The 17,873-nt window shown below is 43.4% G+C and overlaps 1 protein-coding gene across 4 annotated transcripts; it reads left to right on the forward strand.

Moving 5' to 3' along the window:
- The first annotated feature begins 701 nt into the window (after positions 1-701).
- cdca2 (cell division cycle associated 2) lies at positions 702-17,123 on the forward strand. 4 transcript variants are annotated; one of them, XM_041835766.2, is made up of 14 exons: positions 704-1,021; positions 1,444-1,634; positions 1,875-2,005; positions 2,229-2,388; positions 3,132-3,331; positions 3,561-3,740; positions 3,982-4,099; positions 4,374-4,684; positions 4,953-5,007; positions 5,109-5,180; positions 5,378-5,526; positions 5,823-5,900; positions 14,779-14,935; positions 15,572-17,123. In XM_041835766.2, the coding sequence occupies exons 2-14, from the start codon at positions 1,478-1,480 to the stop codon at positions 16,738-16,740; spliced, it is 2,937 nt and encodes a 978-aa protein (XP_041691700.2). In that variant the 5' UTR covers positions 704-1,021; positions 1,444-1,477; the 3' UTR covers positions 16,741-17,123. The 4 variants fall into 4 exon arrangements, with proteins under 4 accessions (XP_041691701.2, XP_041691702.2, XP_041691700.2 ...); XM_041835767.2 differs by having other exon boundaries at positions 702-1,634; positions 5,387-5,526; XM_041835768.2 differs by having other exon boundaries at positions 702-1,634; positions 5,432-5,526.
- Positions 17,124-17,873: the final 750 nt, after the last annotated feature.

Genomic DNA, 17,873 nt, shown 5'->3' on the forward strand with positions numbered 1-17,873 from the left:
ATAATGAGCGGAAGGAAGAAAACAGTACATCAGACTTTCTGTAGTCTTTCTTCCAACAATCCTGCACTTCCTTGGTCTTGTACTCACAGACAAATACTACAGAGATAGGCACACAAACTCTCCCTTCCCTGTTTGGAGAAGGTAAATGCATAAAGATGTTTGTCTGGCTGACAGATTAGAGGAGGCAATTATCAAGTCAACTGTGAACAGACTGAGGAGAAATAAACAGTACAACTCTGTATGAGTAGCAGCAGACGAGTCAGAGTAGGGCCTATCAGGAGAGGGACCAATTCATCTAACCAATCCAGAGTTTTCATAACAATTTCTTGACATTTTAGAGTTATTATATAGGCTATGTGAGACTAAGTTGTAATACAAAGAAGAGTGCATGAAAATACCACTGTATTTCTGAACAATCGTGACGTTTCTTTAGCTTTGATTTGTTTTGGGGAAGAAATTGGAAAACTTGAGCTGTTCATACTTATTTAGAGCGCTTAGGGACTAATTTTGGAGCGTTAAATCAAATGTGATTCATTGGATATTGAAGAGACACGTGACATATGTTTTCACATTCATTGGCCAGTTCCTATGAAATTACATCCTTCTTGTAGACATAAGAAATAGTCCCCAAATGTCGATAACTATCGCTTTATCTCAGTATTTTGATATGTTTGAATGCAAACGTTTTTTAGTTTGTTTTTGAGTTTGTTAAACGTACATGTAATGATTTTGTAGGACATGTTTACGTTCAACAAGGTTTTAGCATTTATTTGAGTCGCGGAAGGATATTCGTGCCACGGCTACTGTGAGTGGTGTGCAATTTGAAAATTACGCTAGGGACCTAGGCTAGCTAGCCAGCTATAGCATGTTAGCTGTCAGCTAGCTGGAAAACGGTTTCGTTGTAGCTAGCTAGTCATTTACCTAGCTTGTTATTATGGTCGCTGATCTATTTCGATAGGGCTAGTTGGATTCATAAGGGTGGATATTATAACATTAAAAAAAAAAACATTCGTAATAGAAGGTAATATGTTTGTCGATTCAGTGAATGTATTGTTAACGTTAGCTAGCTAACTAGCTGGCCAAGAAACTCTGAGCTAACGTTAGCTTTGTTAATTTGCCAGTTTGTAACGTAAATGTGAGCTTGTATTTCGCTAACGTCAAAGTTGGTTTATAAAGGTGTTAAATGGCTTTGTTAACTACGTTTTAATATGTGCTTGTTGGATGCATAGCTTCAATAACTTTCAAGCTACAAACGCCTGTCACATAAACTCTGCTCGCAAACACTTGTTTTAACTTTTGTGTGAACATCAGTCGTTGCTTGGTCTGTCACCCTACTTGCTTTTTGCATTATCGACACAATTTTATCAACTGTTATTGACAACAGTTGAGTGATATCTTGGTTCAGATGACAGATCCCTCTTAAGGTGCTTCCAATAATTTCAGTTGAAGGTAGCTAACGTTAAGTTCAGGGCTGAAAATGGACAACGTTGAGGGAACTGAAAAGTTGACTCTACTGGAGGCCTCGTGTCTTTCTCCTATGAGCAACATCACATCACGCTTGGATTTCTCCCAGTTTACACCCTCCGAACTGGGTATCTCCACCCAGAGGTTGACGCTATCTTCTAACGTCAAAGGTAATTCAGACAGAAGAAATGAGTTGACTGTTGACATCATTCCACTGGGTCCACTGCTATTTCTGACTTTACCCTGCAATTAACTCATTATTATAACCCTAAACACAAATATTTATCTGGGCACTGTAGCTAGCTATATGTTCTAGGTCTACACATTGCTTTGTCAAGACACAATTCCATTGTTTGTTTTTCTGAATCAAGAATGTCCTGTTGAATGGTGCATCTATTGTCTTTCCCCAGAAAAATCTTGTCTGGCTCAGCTGAAGGCGAAGCGGAGGTGCAATGTTGGGGTACAGAGTTCACCAGAGACCAACTCCCTAATCCGCTACATAGCCCATCGAAGGAGGAAAACTCCCCCCACAACACCACAGGTGAGATGAGTTTGCTCATGCATGATCATACTCAGACTGTTTGTGTTAATCTGAGTTGGAGCTATAATGCTCCTAGTTAGAGCCAATTACATTTATGACAAGTCTATAAACTGTCTCTCTTGCTACAATGCATCTGTAGTTGAAAAGAGGTTAACCAATTGCATCACAAAATTTGAAACCATTTGTGTTTACCATGTATTTCTCCTTTTCTCTCTCTTTGTAGGACACCCAAGCCATCCCCTTCTTTCCCAGAGGCCCATCTACTCTAAAGCAGAAGATGGCCATCTTCCAGAGCATTATGAATGTGGAGGAGAATGAAGCAGTGCCAAAACAGGACAATCACACAGGGGGATGCATCAAGACAAGAGATGTTCTGTCTGGTGGTGAGTCTGCTTCAATGAAAAAGGATAAATCATTTATTAATCACTTATTATTACATGAACTTTAATTGGTGCTTTGTCTGAGTATACTATTTAAAAGTTGTGTGATTGTGCTGGACTTTTTCCCCAAAAAAATGTTTAAAGGTGCTACACACAGGATTTGTAAAATATTTTTTGCATAGTAATTTCAGAAAATGTCCATAATATACAGTATATGGCGCTAATAGTGGAATGATAGTGTTTCTCAGTATTACTTACCCACCAGTGTTGTGATTGGCTGTGATATTCGCCTATTGATTTCTCCGAAAGGAGCGGAATTGGTTGTCAAACTGGGAAAGCTGTTCTGTCATTTCCTGGTTGCTAAAATTCTACACTGTTCACTGAATTTCAGTTTGTGGTACAATGATTGTCTACACTATTCAGTGCTTGTTTTCTCAATCACAACACTGGCCGGTAAGTAATACTGTGAAACATTATCATTCCACTATTAGCAGCAGATATATTAAGGACGTTTTCTGAAATTACAATGCAAAAAATAAAAATCCTATGTGTAGCAGCTTTTAAGTTTTAATGTATGCGTTATAGTTCTGTGAGGGCATGGAGAAACCAAATTTTTTCGTGTGTAATGTTTTTGGAGCTCCTGAAAATGTCTCATCCAGATACTACAGATTGACCCTTTTAGTATATTCTGTAAGAGTTTTCTATTCTGGGCTGTAGTTGTTGATGGGTGTTGTCTTAACTCTCAGATGGGTGGAGCTATGATGGTTACAGTGGTGGGAAGGAGAACAAGTCCCCAGTGAGCCAGCATCCCTCTCTGACTTCCCCACCCAGTAAGAGGCGCTGCACAACACGCCCTCTGGGGGAGTGTGTGGAAGAGATTAGGGAGGCCACCACTCCTGTCCTCAAACGCACTGCCACCACATTGAAGCAGCAACAGAACAAGGAGGTAACCTCATCACACTGGAAAAACATTTCTCTGTCTGTTAAATGACTAATATAACTTGGCAAACCATTCTGAATCTGTTGGTGTGTTTTTTGCAACTTTGGCGTGTACATGTTGAGCAACTGGTAAGAAATATTGAAAAGTCGTTATAAACTAAATGTATTATTATTAACCATTATACTGTGACCACAATGTCCTGACAACCACTAACCCATAATGAACACCTCCTCAGGTTGCAGTTGTCCAGAACAAGGACCATCAGCCAGCTCTCACTGTAGAACCTGCTAGTGTGTCTCAGTCACCAGCCCTGCATACTGATGCTGTGTCACAGATCACCCAGGGCGAGCCACAGCCCCAGTCCTCTCCTATGAAGCAGCAGCACTGCACTCCCACCAAGGAGGAGCAGGACCAGGTAATATTTCATCTAGCCTCATCCACACACACACCAATCTGTGTTCCAAATGGCACCCTATTCCCTATGTAGTGTCAACTTAACTGGTGTGAAAAAAAAAAAAAACACTTTGGTCCAGGGCCCGAGTCTCCTCTTCTCTCTGTGAAGCCCTCACAGTTCTGCAGCCAACACAACTGCTACTCTCACCCCAGGTTCCTGCCTGGCTCTCAAACATTATCTTTGGTTCCCTCTCACCCCACAGGAGTGCTCATTTGAACTGCACAGCCCCAGCCAACCTCTGGTTTTGCATTCAGGACGAGTCAGGACAACTCTGCCCCCGCTGTTCCCCATGCCATCTCTTCTGGAGATGAACCCCACTGGTAAATATGCTGCTCCCCTCTGTGTTGTTATAGAGGAACCTATCCTTTAATCTTTATCAAGCTTTGAAGCACAGTGCAAGCTAAGCATACTACAGATAATATTGACTAAGCAAAAACTGAGGCAGGAAAAATGTTATTTCTGAGAGCAGCAACGGCTGTTGTTTATGATTCATCACCCGCTAACATTTTTCTGTAAGAGAAGCAGTAGGTTGAATGAAGCTGTTATGATGGTCAAGTGATGTTGATGAGTAAACAATATTTATTTGTCCTTTAGATAAAGCTGATGGTGGTAACGTTAACTCCACTATGAAGAAGAAGCAGGTACGTTTCGGGATCCTGCTGCCACCTGAGCTCTTTGACAAGAACCTGCCACCCAGCACCCCTCTACGGAAGGGGGGAACCCCGGCCCGCGCCCCAACATCTGCCGGTGGGTCCCAGCTGAGGTCACTGCTGAAGACCCCCCAGAGGACCCCCCTAACCCTGGCCCAGCCGGACTTCAGTAGCCCCTCTCTGACTGGAGCCTCCCCACCCCTCACTATGGGGCCCTGCTGTGGGGAACAGGAGAGCACCCACACTCAGGGAAAGGTACCTGTCACTCACCAACACAGTGATTGACCTGCCCCAAAATGATGAGGCCAGGGTCGTATTCATTAGGCACCAAATGGAAGCAGACGGGTACTGAAACAGGAAGGGACTACCTGAACTTCCAATAAGAAACGCTTGTTTTCCGTTGCCAAACGTTTTGCTACAGCATTCCCTAATGAGTACGACCAATCAATGTTCTTTCTGGTAATCCAGCATGTGGGTTAGTTATTGACCATGGAAATAATGCAGTAATTCTCTATGCCCTCAGATCCCTTTCCCTTCAATGGAAGAAGATGTTGACAGTTCATGGATGGACAATGCAGGTTGGTTGTTGAACAGTGATCATTGCTGAGAGGAAGCTATGTTTCTAGTCAAGCTCTGTGTAAAACTTCACATTGTTGTCACTTGCTGTATGTATTTCCAGAGCTGGAGAATCGATCTCTGGATCTGACCTCAGCTTTTCAAGAGGAGGACTCTGTTTGTGAGGAAATGCCAGGTGAGATCTAGTTACTTCAGTTCAGACCCGTGCTGCGTCTCAAATTACACCCTATTTCCTATGTAGTGCACTATATAGGGAATAGGGTGCTATTTGGGACGCAGGGTCAGACTTCAGATTTTATTCCACCCACCTCTCACTCTCTCCCCTTATGTAACAGCACCTCTACTCCTCAGCCTCAAGTCATTGGTTTACAGTGTTTACAGGGGTGTCAGTGAGGGCAAATGAGAGCGGAGGTGTGTTTGCTGTAGATGTTGCCCCAGTGCCTGACCCTGCCCCAGTGCCTGCTCCTGCCCTGGAGCCAGAACCAGCCGCCACAACCCGCTCTCGCAGCAGAAAGAGAAAGGTCTGGTAACACCACTCATTCACTGAACAGGATATCCTCATTCCCACCACTTACACACCAATTAGATACGATTATCTCTGGACCAATATTATCATAGTAAAAATATTATCTTAATCTGATGATCTAGGGTTAATATGAATGGAAGAGCTTGTGAGTGTATCCAAATAGATCCTATCCTAATGCCACCTCTATCTCTCTCTCTATCTACCTGTATATCTATGTATCTTCATGTTTTTCCCTCTTCATATATCTCACTTTTCTCTATCTCTTATCTATCTCCATCTCTGTTCTTTCAGCAACCAGAGGAGAAGAGTGAGCCTGTGAAGAAGAGGTCGTCTCGTACGGCTGCCAAGTCTGCCTGTGGGAGGATGAAGGTCAGTCTGGGCTCTGCTCATCCATTTACTTTCTCTACAGAGACTTAGACTATTACAGACTGTGGCTGTGGGTAGTACAGTGAGCTAAGCCTCAGGGAGGTATTACATACACCAAGCTACTTGCCTCATTGTAAGCCACAGTCAATCTGCCTTTCTCACGCTCAAGGGTGGTTACTTTATTCAAATTTCTGCAAGAATTGAACTTCATTTACAAGAAGGTGGTGTTTGGAGTACTTGTGGGATTTACTTTAGTTCTGAACACGACAGGAATTAGCATTTCGAGGGGCCAAAGAAGCTAGTCTACTGTGATTGTTGTTATTATAATAATAATAATAATAATATATACAGTCCATTCGGAAAGTATTCAGACCCCTTGACTTTTTCCACATTTTGTTACATTACAGCCTTATTTTAAAATGGATTAAATTGTTTTTTCCCCTCATCAATCTACACACAATACCCAATAATGACAAAGCAAAAACAGGTTTTTAGAAATGTTTGCAAATGTATAAAAAAATTGAAATATCACATTTACATAAGTATTCAGACCCTTTACTCAGTACTTTGTTGAAACACCTTTGGCAGTGATTACAGCCTCGAGTCTTATTGGATATGACGCTACAAGTCTGGCACACCTGTATTTGGGGAGTTTCTCCCATTCTTCTCTGCAGACCCTCTCAAGCTCTGTCAGGCTAGATGGGGAGCTTTGCTGCGAAGCTATTTTCAGGTCTCTCCAGAGATGTTCGATCAGGTTTAAGTCTGTGCTCTGGTTGGGCCACTCAAGGATATTTAGAGACTTGTCCTGAAGCCACTCCTGCATTGTCTTGTCTGTGTGCTTAGGGTCGTTGTCCTGTTGAATAGTGAACCTTCGCCCCAGTCTGATGTCCTGAGCGCTCTGAAGCAGGTTTTCATCACGGATCTCTCTGTACTTTGCTCCGTTCATCTTTCCCTCGATCCTGACTAGTCTTTCCAGTCCCTGCCGCTGAAAAACATCCCCACAGCATGATGCTGCCACCACCATACTTCACCGTAGGGGTGGTGCCAGGTTTCCTCCAGATGTGACGCTTGGCATTCAGGCCAAAGAGTTCAATCTTCGTTTCATCAGACCAGAGAATCTTGTTTCTCATGGTCTGAGAGTCCTTTAGGTACCTTTTGGCAAACTCCAAGCGGGCTGTCTTGTGCCTTTTACTGAGGAGTGGCTTCCGTCTGGCCACTCTACCATAAAGGCCTGATTGGTGGAGTGCTGCAGAGATGGTTGTCCTTCTGGTAGGACTGACCCCAATTAGTCGACTGGTCGATTGTTTGGTCGTTAGGCTGTTGGTCGACCCAGATTTGTTTTAGTCGAGCAGTAACAAAAAATAATAATTATATATATATATATATATATATACACACACACACACAGTGGGGAGAACAAGTATTTGATACACTGCCGATTTTTCAGGTTTTCCTACTTACAAAGCATGTAGAGGTCTGTAATTTTTATCATAGGTACACTTCAACTGTGAGAGACGGAATCTAAAACAAAAATCCAGAAAATCACATTGTATGATTTTTAAGTAATTAATTTGCATGTTATTGCATTACATAAGTATTTGATACATCAGAAAAGCAGAACTTAATATTTGGTACAGAAACCTTTGTTTGCAATTACAGAGATCATACGTTTCCTGTAGGTCTTGACCAGGTTTGCACACACTGCAGCAGGGATTTTGGCCCACTCCTCCATACAGACCTTCTCCAGATCCTTCAGGTTTCGGGGCTGTCGCTGGGCAATACGGACTTTCAGCTCCCTCCAAAGATTTTCTATTGGGTTCAGGTCTGGAGACTGGCTAGGCCACTCCAGGACCTTGAGATGCTTCTTACGGAGCCACTCCTTAGTTGCCCTGGCTGTGTGTTTCGGGTCGTTGTCATGCTGGAAGACCCAGCCACGACCCATCTTCAATGCTCTTACTGAGGGAAGGAGGTTGTTGGCCAAGATCTCGCGATACATGGCCCCATCCATCCTCCCCTCAATACGGTGCAGTCGTCCTGTCCCCTTTGCAGAAAAGCATCCCCAAAGAATGATTTTTCCACCTCCATGCTTCACGGTTGGGATGGTGTTCTTGGGGTTGTACTCATCCTTCTTCCTCCAAACCCGGCGAGTGGAGTTTAGACCAAAAAGCTCAAATTTGATCTCATCAGACCAAATGACCTTCTCCCATTCCTCCTCTGGATCATCCAGATGGTCATTGGCAAACTTCAGACGGGCCTGGACATGCGCTGGCTTGAGCAGGGGGACCTTGCGTGCGCTGCAGGATTTTAATCCATGACGGCGTAGTGTGTTACTAATGGTTTTCTTTGAGACTGTGGTCCCAGCTCTCTTCAGGTCATTGACCAGGTCCTGCTTTTTTTTTGTTGTCATTTAGCAGACGCTCTTATCCAGAGCGACTTACAGGAGCAATTAGGGTTAAGTGCCTTGCTCATGGGCACATTGACAGATTTTTCACCTAGTCTGCTCGGGGATTAGAACCAGCGACCTTTAGATTACTGGCACAACGCTCTTAACCACTAAGCTACCTGCTTAGTGGGCTGATCCCTCACCTTCCTCATGATCATTGATGCCCCACGAGGTGAGATCTTGCATGGAGCCCCAGACCGAGGGTGATTGACCGTCATCTTGAACTTCTTCCATTTTCTAATAATTGCGCCAACAGTTGTTGCCTTCTCACCAAGCTGCTTGCCTATTGTCCTGTAGCCCATCCCAGCCTTGTGCAGGTCTACAATTTTATCCCTGATGTCCTTACACAGCTCTCTGGTCTTGGCCATTGTGGAGAGGTTGGAGTATGTTTGATTGAGTGTGTGGACAGGTGTCTTTTATACAGGTAACGAGTTCAAACAGGTGCAGTTAATACAGGTAATGAGTGGAGAACAGGAGGGCTTCTTAAAGAAAAACTAACAGGTCTGTGAGAGCCGGAATTCTTACTGGTTGGTAGGTGATCAAATATTTATGTCATGCAATAAAATGCAAATTAATTACTTAAAAATCACACAATGTGATTTTCTGGATTTTCGTTTTAGATTCCGTCTCTCACAGTTGAAGTGTACCTATGATAAAAATTACAGACCTCTACATGCTTTGTAAGTAGGAAAACCTGCAAAATCGGCAGTGTATCAAATACTTGTTCTCCCCACTGTATATATGTTTGTTACTTTGGTTACGTCCATTTATTTTAATGCATTCAATATTATTATTCCAGTCTTCCTGTTCTCATTGCCGGAGTGGACACATTGTTTGCAGAGTGCACAACCTACAGTGAGGGGAAAAAAGTATTTGATCCCCTGCTGATTTTGTACATTTGCCCACTGACAAAGACATGATCAGTCTATAATTTTAATGGTAGGTTTATTTGAACAGTGAGAGACAGAATAACAACAAAGAATCCAGAAAAACGCATGTCAAAAATGTTATGAATTGATTTGCATTTTAATGAGGGAAATAAGTATTTGACCCCTCTGCAAAACCTGACTTAGTACTTGGTGGCAAAACCCTTGTTGGCAATCACAGAGGTCAGATGTTTCTTGTAGTTCGCCACCAGGTTTGCACACATCTCAGGAGGGATTTTGTCCCACTCCTCTTTGCAGAAGATTCTCCAAGTCATTAAGGTTTCGAGGCTGACGTTTGGCAACTCGAACCTTCAGCTCCCTCCACAGATTTTCTATGGGATTAAGGTCTGGAGACTGGCTAGGCCACTCCAGGACCTTAATGTGCTTCTTCTTGAGCCACTCCTTTGTTGCCTTGGCCGTGTGTTTTGGGTCATTGTCATGCTGGAATACCCATCCACGACCCATTTTCAATGCCCTGGCTGAGAGAAGGAGGTTCTCACCCAAGATTTGACGGTACATGTCCCCGTCCATCGTCCCTTTGATGCGGTGAAGTTGTCCTGCCCCCTTAGCAGAAAAACACCCCCAAAGCATAATGTTTCCACCTCTATGTTTGACAGTGGGGATGGTGTTCATGGGGTCATAGGCAGCATTCCTCCTCCTCCAAACACGGCGAGCTGAGTTGATGCCAAAGAGCTCGATTTTGGTCTCATCTGACCACAACACTTTCACCCAGTTCTCCTCTGAATCATTCAGATGTTCATTGGCAAACTTCAGACAGCCCTGTATATGTGCTTTCTTGAGCAGGGGAACCTTGCGGGCGCTGCACGATTTCAGTCCTTCACGGTGTAGTGTGTTACCAATTGTTTTCTTGGTGACTATGGACCCAGCTGCCTTGAGATCATTGACAATATCCTCCCGTGTAGTTCTGGGCTGATTCCTCACTGTTCTCATGATCATTGCAACTCCACGAGGTGAGATCTTGCATGGAGCCCCAGGCCGAGGGAGATTGACAGTTATTTTGTGTTTCTTCCATTTGCGAATAATCGCACCAACTGTTGTCACCTTCTCACCAAGCTGCTTGGCGATGGTCTTGTAGCCCATTCCAGCCTTGTGTAGGTCTACAATCTTGTCCCTGACATCCTTGGAGAGCTCTTTGGTCTTGGCCATGGTGGAGAGTTTGGAATCTGATTGATTGATTGCGTCTGTGGACAGGTGTCTTTTATACAGGTAACAAACTGAGATTAGGAGCACTCCCTTTAAGAGTGTGCTCCTAATCTCAGCTCTTTACCTGTATAAAAGAGAACTGGGAGCCAGAAATCTTTCTGATTGAGAGGGGGTCAAATACTTATTTCCCTCATTTAAAATGCAAATCAATTTATAACATTTTTGACATGCGTTTTTTCTGGACTTTTTTGTTGTTATTCTGTCTCTCACTGTACAAATAAACCTACCATTAAAATTATAGACTGATCATTTCTTTGTCAGTGGGCAAACGTACAAAATCAGCAGGGGATCAAATACTTTTTTCCCTCACTGTATGCTACACTTGTGAGAAACAAGTTTTGGTGTATTTAATTCCATTTAGGTGTTCTGTCAATTTAGTATTTTGTTTGGAGCGCTCCTGTCAATGTTGAGAAAGGATGCGCACGCATAGAAGTAGGCCTATAGGCTACCTAGCCTGCGCGCAAATGTAGGCATATACAGTTGATGTCGGAAGTTTACATACACTTAGGTTGGAGTCATTAAAACTAGTTTTTCAACCACTCCACAAATTTCTTGTTAACAAACTATAGTTTTGGCAAGTCGGTTAAGACATCTACTTTGTGCATGTAATTTTTCCAACAATTGTTTACAGACAGATTATTTCACTTATAATTCACTGTATCACAATTCCAGTGGGTCAGAAGTTTACATACACTAAGTTCACTGTGCCTTTAAACAGCTTGGAAAATTCCAGGAAATGATGTCATGGCTTTAGAAGCTTCTGATAGGCTAATTGACATCATTTGAGTCAATTGGAGGTATACCTGTGGATGTATTTCAAGGCCTACCTTCAAACTCAGTGCCTCTTTGCTTGACATCATGGGAAAATCAAAAGAAATCAGCCAAGACCTCTGAAAAAAATGGTAGACCTCCACAAGTCTGGTTCATCCTTGGGAGCAATTTCTAAACGCCTGAAGGTACCACGTTCATCTGTACAAACAATAGTACGCAAGTATAAACACCATGGGACCACGCAGCCGTCATACCGCTCAGGAAGGAGACGCGTTCTGTCTCCTAGAGATGAACATACTTTGGTGCGAAAAGTGCAAATCAATTCCAGAACAACAGCAAAGGACCTTGTGAAGTTGCTGGAGGAAACAGGTCCAAAATTATCTATATCCACAGTAAAACAAGTCCTATATCGACATTGACGCTCAGCAAGGAAGAAGCCACTGCTCCAAAACCGCCATAAAAAACACAGACTACGGTTTGCAACTGCACATGGGGACAAAGCTCGTACTTTTTGGAGAAATGTCCTCTGGTCTGATGAAACAAAAATAGAACCGTTTGGCCATAATGACCATCGTTATGTTTGGAGGAAAAAGGGGGTTGCTTGCAAGCCGAAGAACACTATCCAAACTGTGAAGCACGGGGGTGGCAGTATCATGCTGTGGGGGTGCTTTGCTGCAGGAGGGACTGGTGCACTTCACAAAATAGATGGCATCATGAGGAAGGAAAATTATGTGGATATATTGAAGCAACATCTCAAGACATCAGTCAGGAAGTTAAAGATTGGTCGCAAATGGTCCTTCCAAATGGACAATGACCCCAAGCACACTTCCAAAGTTGTGGCAAAATGGCTTAAGGACAACAAAGTCAAGGTATTGGAGTGTCCAACACAAAACCCTGACCTCAATCCTATAGAACATTTGTGGGCAGAACTGAAAAAGTGTGTGCGAGCAAGGAGGCCTACAAACCTGACTCAGTTACACCAGCTCTGTCAGGAGGAATGGGCCAAAGTTCTCCCAACTTATTGTGGGAAGCTTGTGGAAGGCTACTCGACACGTTTGACCCAAGTTAAACAATTTAAAGGCAATGCTACCAAATACTAATTGAGTGTATGTAAACTTCTGACCCACTGGGAATGTGATGAAAGAAATAATAGCTGAAATAAATCATTTTCTCTACTATTATTCTGACATTTCACATTCTTAAAATAAAGTGGTGATCCTAACTGACCTAAGACAGGGAATTTTTACTAGGATTAAATGTCAGGAATTGTGAAAAACTGAGTTTAAATGTATTTGGCTAAGGTGTATGTAAACTTCCGACTTCAACTGTAAATGTACCCATTTGGGGATCTGATAGTATTTCTGATTGGCTTAGCGCACCACCTCTAATGACCTGTGGAGCTTCTCAAAGTAATGTTTTCTTCACCTCAAACAGCAAGCAAATTAAGTCTGTTTTTACATCCATTGAGAATTACAATCGTTCCTCACTGTATTTGAAAATTCTTTCCAGCTCTCTCCCTTTCGATAACCACTCAGCGTGAAAGGGGAAAATGTCATGCTCTGATCCAGTGGAAACGTCATAAAATAGGCTTCTTATCAGTGCTTGACTTGGACTGAAATAGGTTCTGGTACTCATTTTGGGTGCTGGTACTGTTTATAGGGGCAGGAGCTCCACAATACTTTTGAGCTAATATTCTATAAGAGGAACAGGAACTCAAGCAGTAGAACATTTGAGGAGCTGGTACTCATCTCCGGTGAGTTACTGCCCAAGTCAAGCACTGCTTCTTATCCCTTTCTCAAATAGCCTACAGCTGTCTCTGTCCCGAGCTCACTGGCGTGGGAAAATGAGGACCCAGAATATTTTATACAATATTGCAAGTTCACTAGCTCAAGCTTTGGGCCAGACCCAGTTAATAGTTGATACAATGTTTCAAGTTCGATGCAGACGGGCCATGTGTAGCCAATGTGATTTTATAGGATATCTATTTTTAATCAGGATAATTTCTACCTGCAGGCTACAATGTTTTTATTTGTTGGCTTTATGTAGGCTATTTTTACCTATTTGGCAATGGCAATAGAAGTTACTTTTTAGGTTTGTATCATTTTCATTTAAATTTGGATAGAATTCGAATTAACCACATGACAATGATTTTGAGATATTAAATGAAACTGTTTCACGAAAATGTGCATATGAAACTTTAACTGGCATGCAGATGGGTAGAAGTGGTAAGATAAATTGGCATTCCACATGAGAAAGGTTGCTGACTCCTCGTGTAGCCTATTACCTGCAACTTCAGGAGAGTAATGGCAGAATCTGCGAAAGCCAGCAGGAGCGGGAGGAGAATAGTTGGGTCAGGTTAAGATTTTTTTATTCTGGTAATCTAGATCTCTGGCGCCCTCTTGAGGTGTCAGACAAGCTCAATGCACATAATTGATTTTATTAAAACACATAGACACACCCTATATATAGAAAAAGAAACAGTTAAAATTTTTGAGCAGTCGATTGGTCTTAAGAACAGATGACTTTCGGTCACCAAATATTTTTTTGTTTAGTCGGGGACAGCCCTAACTTCTGGAAGGTTCTCCCATCTCCACAGATGACCTCTGGAGCTCTGTCAGAGTGATCATTGGGTTCTTGGTCACCTCCCTGACCAAGGCCCTTCTCCCGATTGCTCAGTTTGGCCTGGCGGCCAGCTCTAGGAAGAGTCTTGGTGGTTCCAAACTTCTTCCATTTAAGAATGATTGAGGCCACTGTGTTCTTGGGGACCTTCAATGCTGCAGACATTTTTTGCTACCTTCCCCAGATCTGTGCCTCGACACAATCCTGTCTCTGCGCTCTACGGACAATTCCTTCGATCTCATGGCTTGGTTTTGCTCTGACATGCACTGTCATCTGTGGGACCTTTATATAGACAGGTGTGTGCCTTTCCAAATCATGTCCAATCAATTGAATTTACCACAGGTGGACTCCAATCAAGTTGTAGAAACATCTCAAGGATGATCAATGGAAACAGGATGCACCTGAGCTCAATTTCGAGTCTCATAGCAAAGGGTCTGAATACTTATGTAAATAAGGTATTTTTGTCCTTGATAAATTTGCTAAAATGTCTACACTTGTTTTCACTTTGTCATTATGGGGTATTGTGGGTAGATTAAGTACAATTTTTTATTTAATCCATTTTAGAATAAGGCTGTAACGGAACAAAAAGTGGAAAAAGTCAAGGGGTCTGAATACTTTCCGAATGCACTGTAGTATATGCCATTTAACAGACGCTTATATACAAAGCGACTTAGTTATGTGGGCATACATTTTACGTATGGGTGGTTCTGGGAATCGAACCCACTACCCTGGCTTACAAGTGCCGTGCTCTACCAACTGAGCTACACTTGTTGTAATAACTGTATTCCTCAGAGATGACAGTAAAACAATGAATAAACAAACGTAAACAAGGAGAAGTGCAAGGTTGTAAGGATGGGACAAACCGGCTTGGGTGTTCACTGTGTTTGTGTTTCTCTAGAACTCAGCAAAGCGTGGCTTTGGGAAGAAGTCAGTGGACCGTTCTCTGTACGGGAAGAGAGACTACGCATCCAAGAACCCCACCCTCAGCCCCATCACGGAGACCCTGTCCTCCCTTAGCCACTCTCCTCAACATCCCCACAACTGCAGACGCACAGGTAAGCACACAGCTGTTAGGCTCTGTTCGAATACCCAGGAAGAATCATTCCTTCCATGAACTAATCATTGATCTAACATGATTGGTGAGAGCCAGGCTTCCACTGTTGAGTTCACTGTATACCTCAAGGAACTACACCCACACTCACTTATGAAGATACTTTAGATCAGGGGTCGGTAACCGGCCCGCAAGCGATTCCATTTTTTTGGTACCCCAAAGTTTTTACAAAAAAAAATTGAATTAATTGTTGGTCTAAAAAGACTAAAATCACCAGGAATTCAGCAACAAAAACAACAACAATTAAGGAAATCTGCTCCCAAGTATCCCCACGAATACAGATTTTTCACCTAGTCACCTCGGGGAATCAAACCAGTGACCTTTTGGTTACTGGCCCAACGCTCTTAACTGCTAGCCTATCTGCCGCCCTTTTTAAGATGTTGCCTGTTCTGGGAACTTTCATTTTTCAGGTTGCATGGAGGTTCTGAGAACATTTTACTATGGTTCGCTGAAAGTTTTCCTGGGAGGTTTTATTAACGTTCTGAGAATGGAAATTATAGGTGATTTGAAGGTATTTAATTAACGTTCTAACATATTTCATGTTCAGTAGTAAGCCATGTTGTGTGTCCTCCCGCCACAGCCAAAGAAGACTCCATCCTATTAGAAGATTACATTAACAGTGACCCCATCACCGGAGTGGTCACGGCTGCAGCCCTGAGGCGAAGCTGCTTCTGCCCCGCGGCCAGTGAGGACTCACCAGAAGACACCACCCCAGCTGCAGAGCCCTCTGATGGGCCTTCAGTAGACAGCCAGAGCCCTGTGGGCTCCACCACCACAGACAGCTCTGGGACTGGAAGAGTAGCACAGGTCAGGAGAAGACGGCCAGGTCCAACAAAGACCTCCAGAACCAAAGAGCAGAGTATTATTAGAGTAGGCAGAGGAGGTAGAGGGAAGGGCAGGAAGGTGAGTGTTCCTGTTGATGACTGTCTCAGTGAAGAGACAGAGGAGGAGGTAGAGAACACTGATGCAGAACAAGACCTAACGGAAACAACTCAGTTTTCCGTGTCCAGCCCAGCCAAACACACAGTACCTGGTAACAGAGAGGGTGAACCTAATACACACTGTACCTCAGCCCGTGTAGATACAGATACAGATCAATGCACTGGCACACTACCAGATGCAGGTAGGAGTGGGGATAGTCCGGCTAGAGCAGACACTGATGCTACTACACCCTGCCCTCCTCCAGATGAGGTTAGTACCACAGTGGCTCCCTCAGAGCAGGAGGCAGTGAGCCATGTAGAACAGAGTCCAAACAAAGGCGGGCAGAGAGGAGCAGCTCGGGGCCAGGGCCGCTCCAGGGGTAGAAGGAGCTCTATATACACCAGCTCAGTCATAGAGGAGAGAGAGGAGGAGCAGGCACCCCAGTCAAATGGGCCAGAGGCAGTGGAGGAGAGAGGGCAGGAAGTAGAGAACGATAACCACGGGTCAGAGATGGAGCTGGGTAACATTACAGAACAGGCCTCCACCTCCTACCCAGACTCCCTCCTTCCCCCCTGGGCACAGGAAGAGTTCAGCATCGATGACGTGCTGCGGCCTCTCCCTCGCAGGGGGCATCGTTCTGTCCGCCGCAGTCTGAGGAACCAGAGCCAGAGCAGCACCCTGGAGGACAGCGGTTCCGGCCTGGCCTGGCTGCCCCACACCTCTCCGGACTCCCTCAGGGCCGTCCGCAGGAAGACCAGGGGCAGGCGCAGCTCCATCCAGGCTCTACTACACCCTCCCCTGGAGGAAGTGGACCACGTTGACCTATGAGCCACTCACTAATGCTAGCCTGTCCGCTACCTGGACACTCTGGCTGTGAATGAAATGGCACCCTATTCGTTACGTAGGTCGTTTACTTTTTTGACCAGGGTTGGCCATTTTATAGTGAATAGGGTGCCATTTTCGGATGCACGCCTGCCTTTGATACTCTGTTAGAAAAGCTATTCGAGTTTTATAAAGCACTGTTTTGGTTTTTAGTAATTAAGTAGTGTAAATAGAATAAGATCTTCCTTTTAATGTGATTTAACAGTTTGGCAGTTAATTTGTAATTTGCCAAGGCTCATGGGAGTTGGAGATGTACAGACAGTGCATGTTTTACTCTTCGAATGTATACCTCCTGTATTCATTAAATAAAATGGGGATCTTCCAAACTATTAATTGTCAACATTATACAGGCCTCTCTTGAAATACAAATGTATTACTAACATGTCTAAAAAGTTAAATTATGAAATATATATATTTTTTATTCTAGTTATTTCCTACAATAGATTAGACTGCAGTGATCTGTAGCTGGTTTCCCGAACCAAGCTACTCAATATAAACACTATCTACTGACCTACCAATTAATACTAACTCACTCAATTGGTAGTCACAGTGAATATTAAATGTCAACATTAAATACCACTGTATTTAGTCTTACTGGTATTAATTTCCCCTTTGGCCAGGACATGTTTTTCCTTGGCTCTAATTTGGCTATTACAGAGAGCCTAAACTGAATCATGCTTTTTCACCCTAATATGTATAGTTATGGAATGGATGTTTTAGCTAATGGAAAGGAAAACATTGCGCTTTACATATGGATACACAAGATACGGTAAATGCAGAAATAAATAAAATAGCAGGCGACTAATGTATGCGATTTAAAAGATAGTCTTCCAGGGGTCATATACACTATATATACAAAAATATGTGGACGAAAGTAGTGGATTCGGCTATTTCAGCCACCCGTTGCTGACAAGTGTATAAAATCGAGCACACCGCCATGCAATCTCTATAGACAAACATTGGCAGTTGACTGGCCTTACTGAAAAGCTCAGTGACTTTCAACATGGCACCGTCATAGGATGCCACCTTTCCAACAAGTCAGTTCGCCAAATTTCTGCCCTGCTAGAGCTGCCCTGGTC

The sequence above is a fragment of the Coregonus clupeaformis genome, chromosome 18 (assembly GCF_020615455.1).
Source record: "Coregonus clupeaformis isolate EN_2021a chromosome 18, ASM2061545v1, whole genome shotgun sequence".
Taxonomy (NCBI): Eukaryota; Metazoa; Chordata; class Actinopteri; order Salmoniformes; family Salmonidae; genus Coregonus; species Coregonus clupeaformis.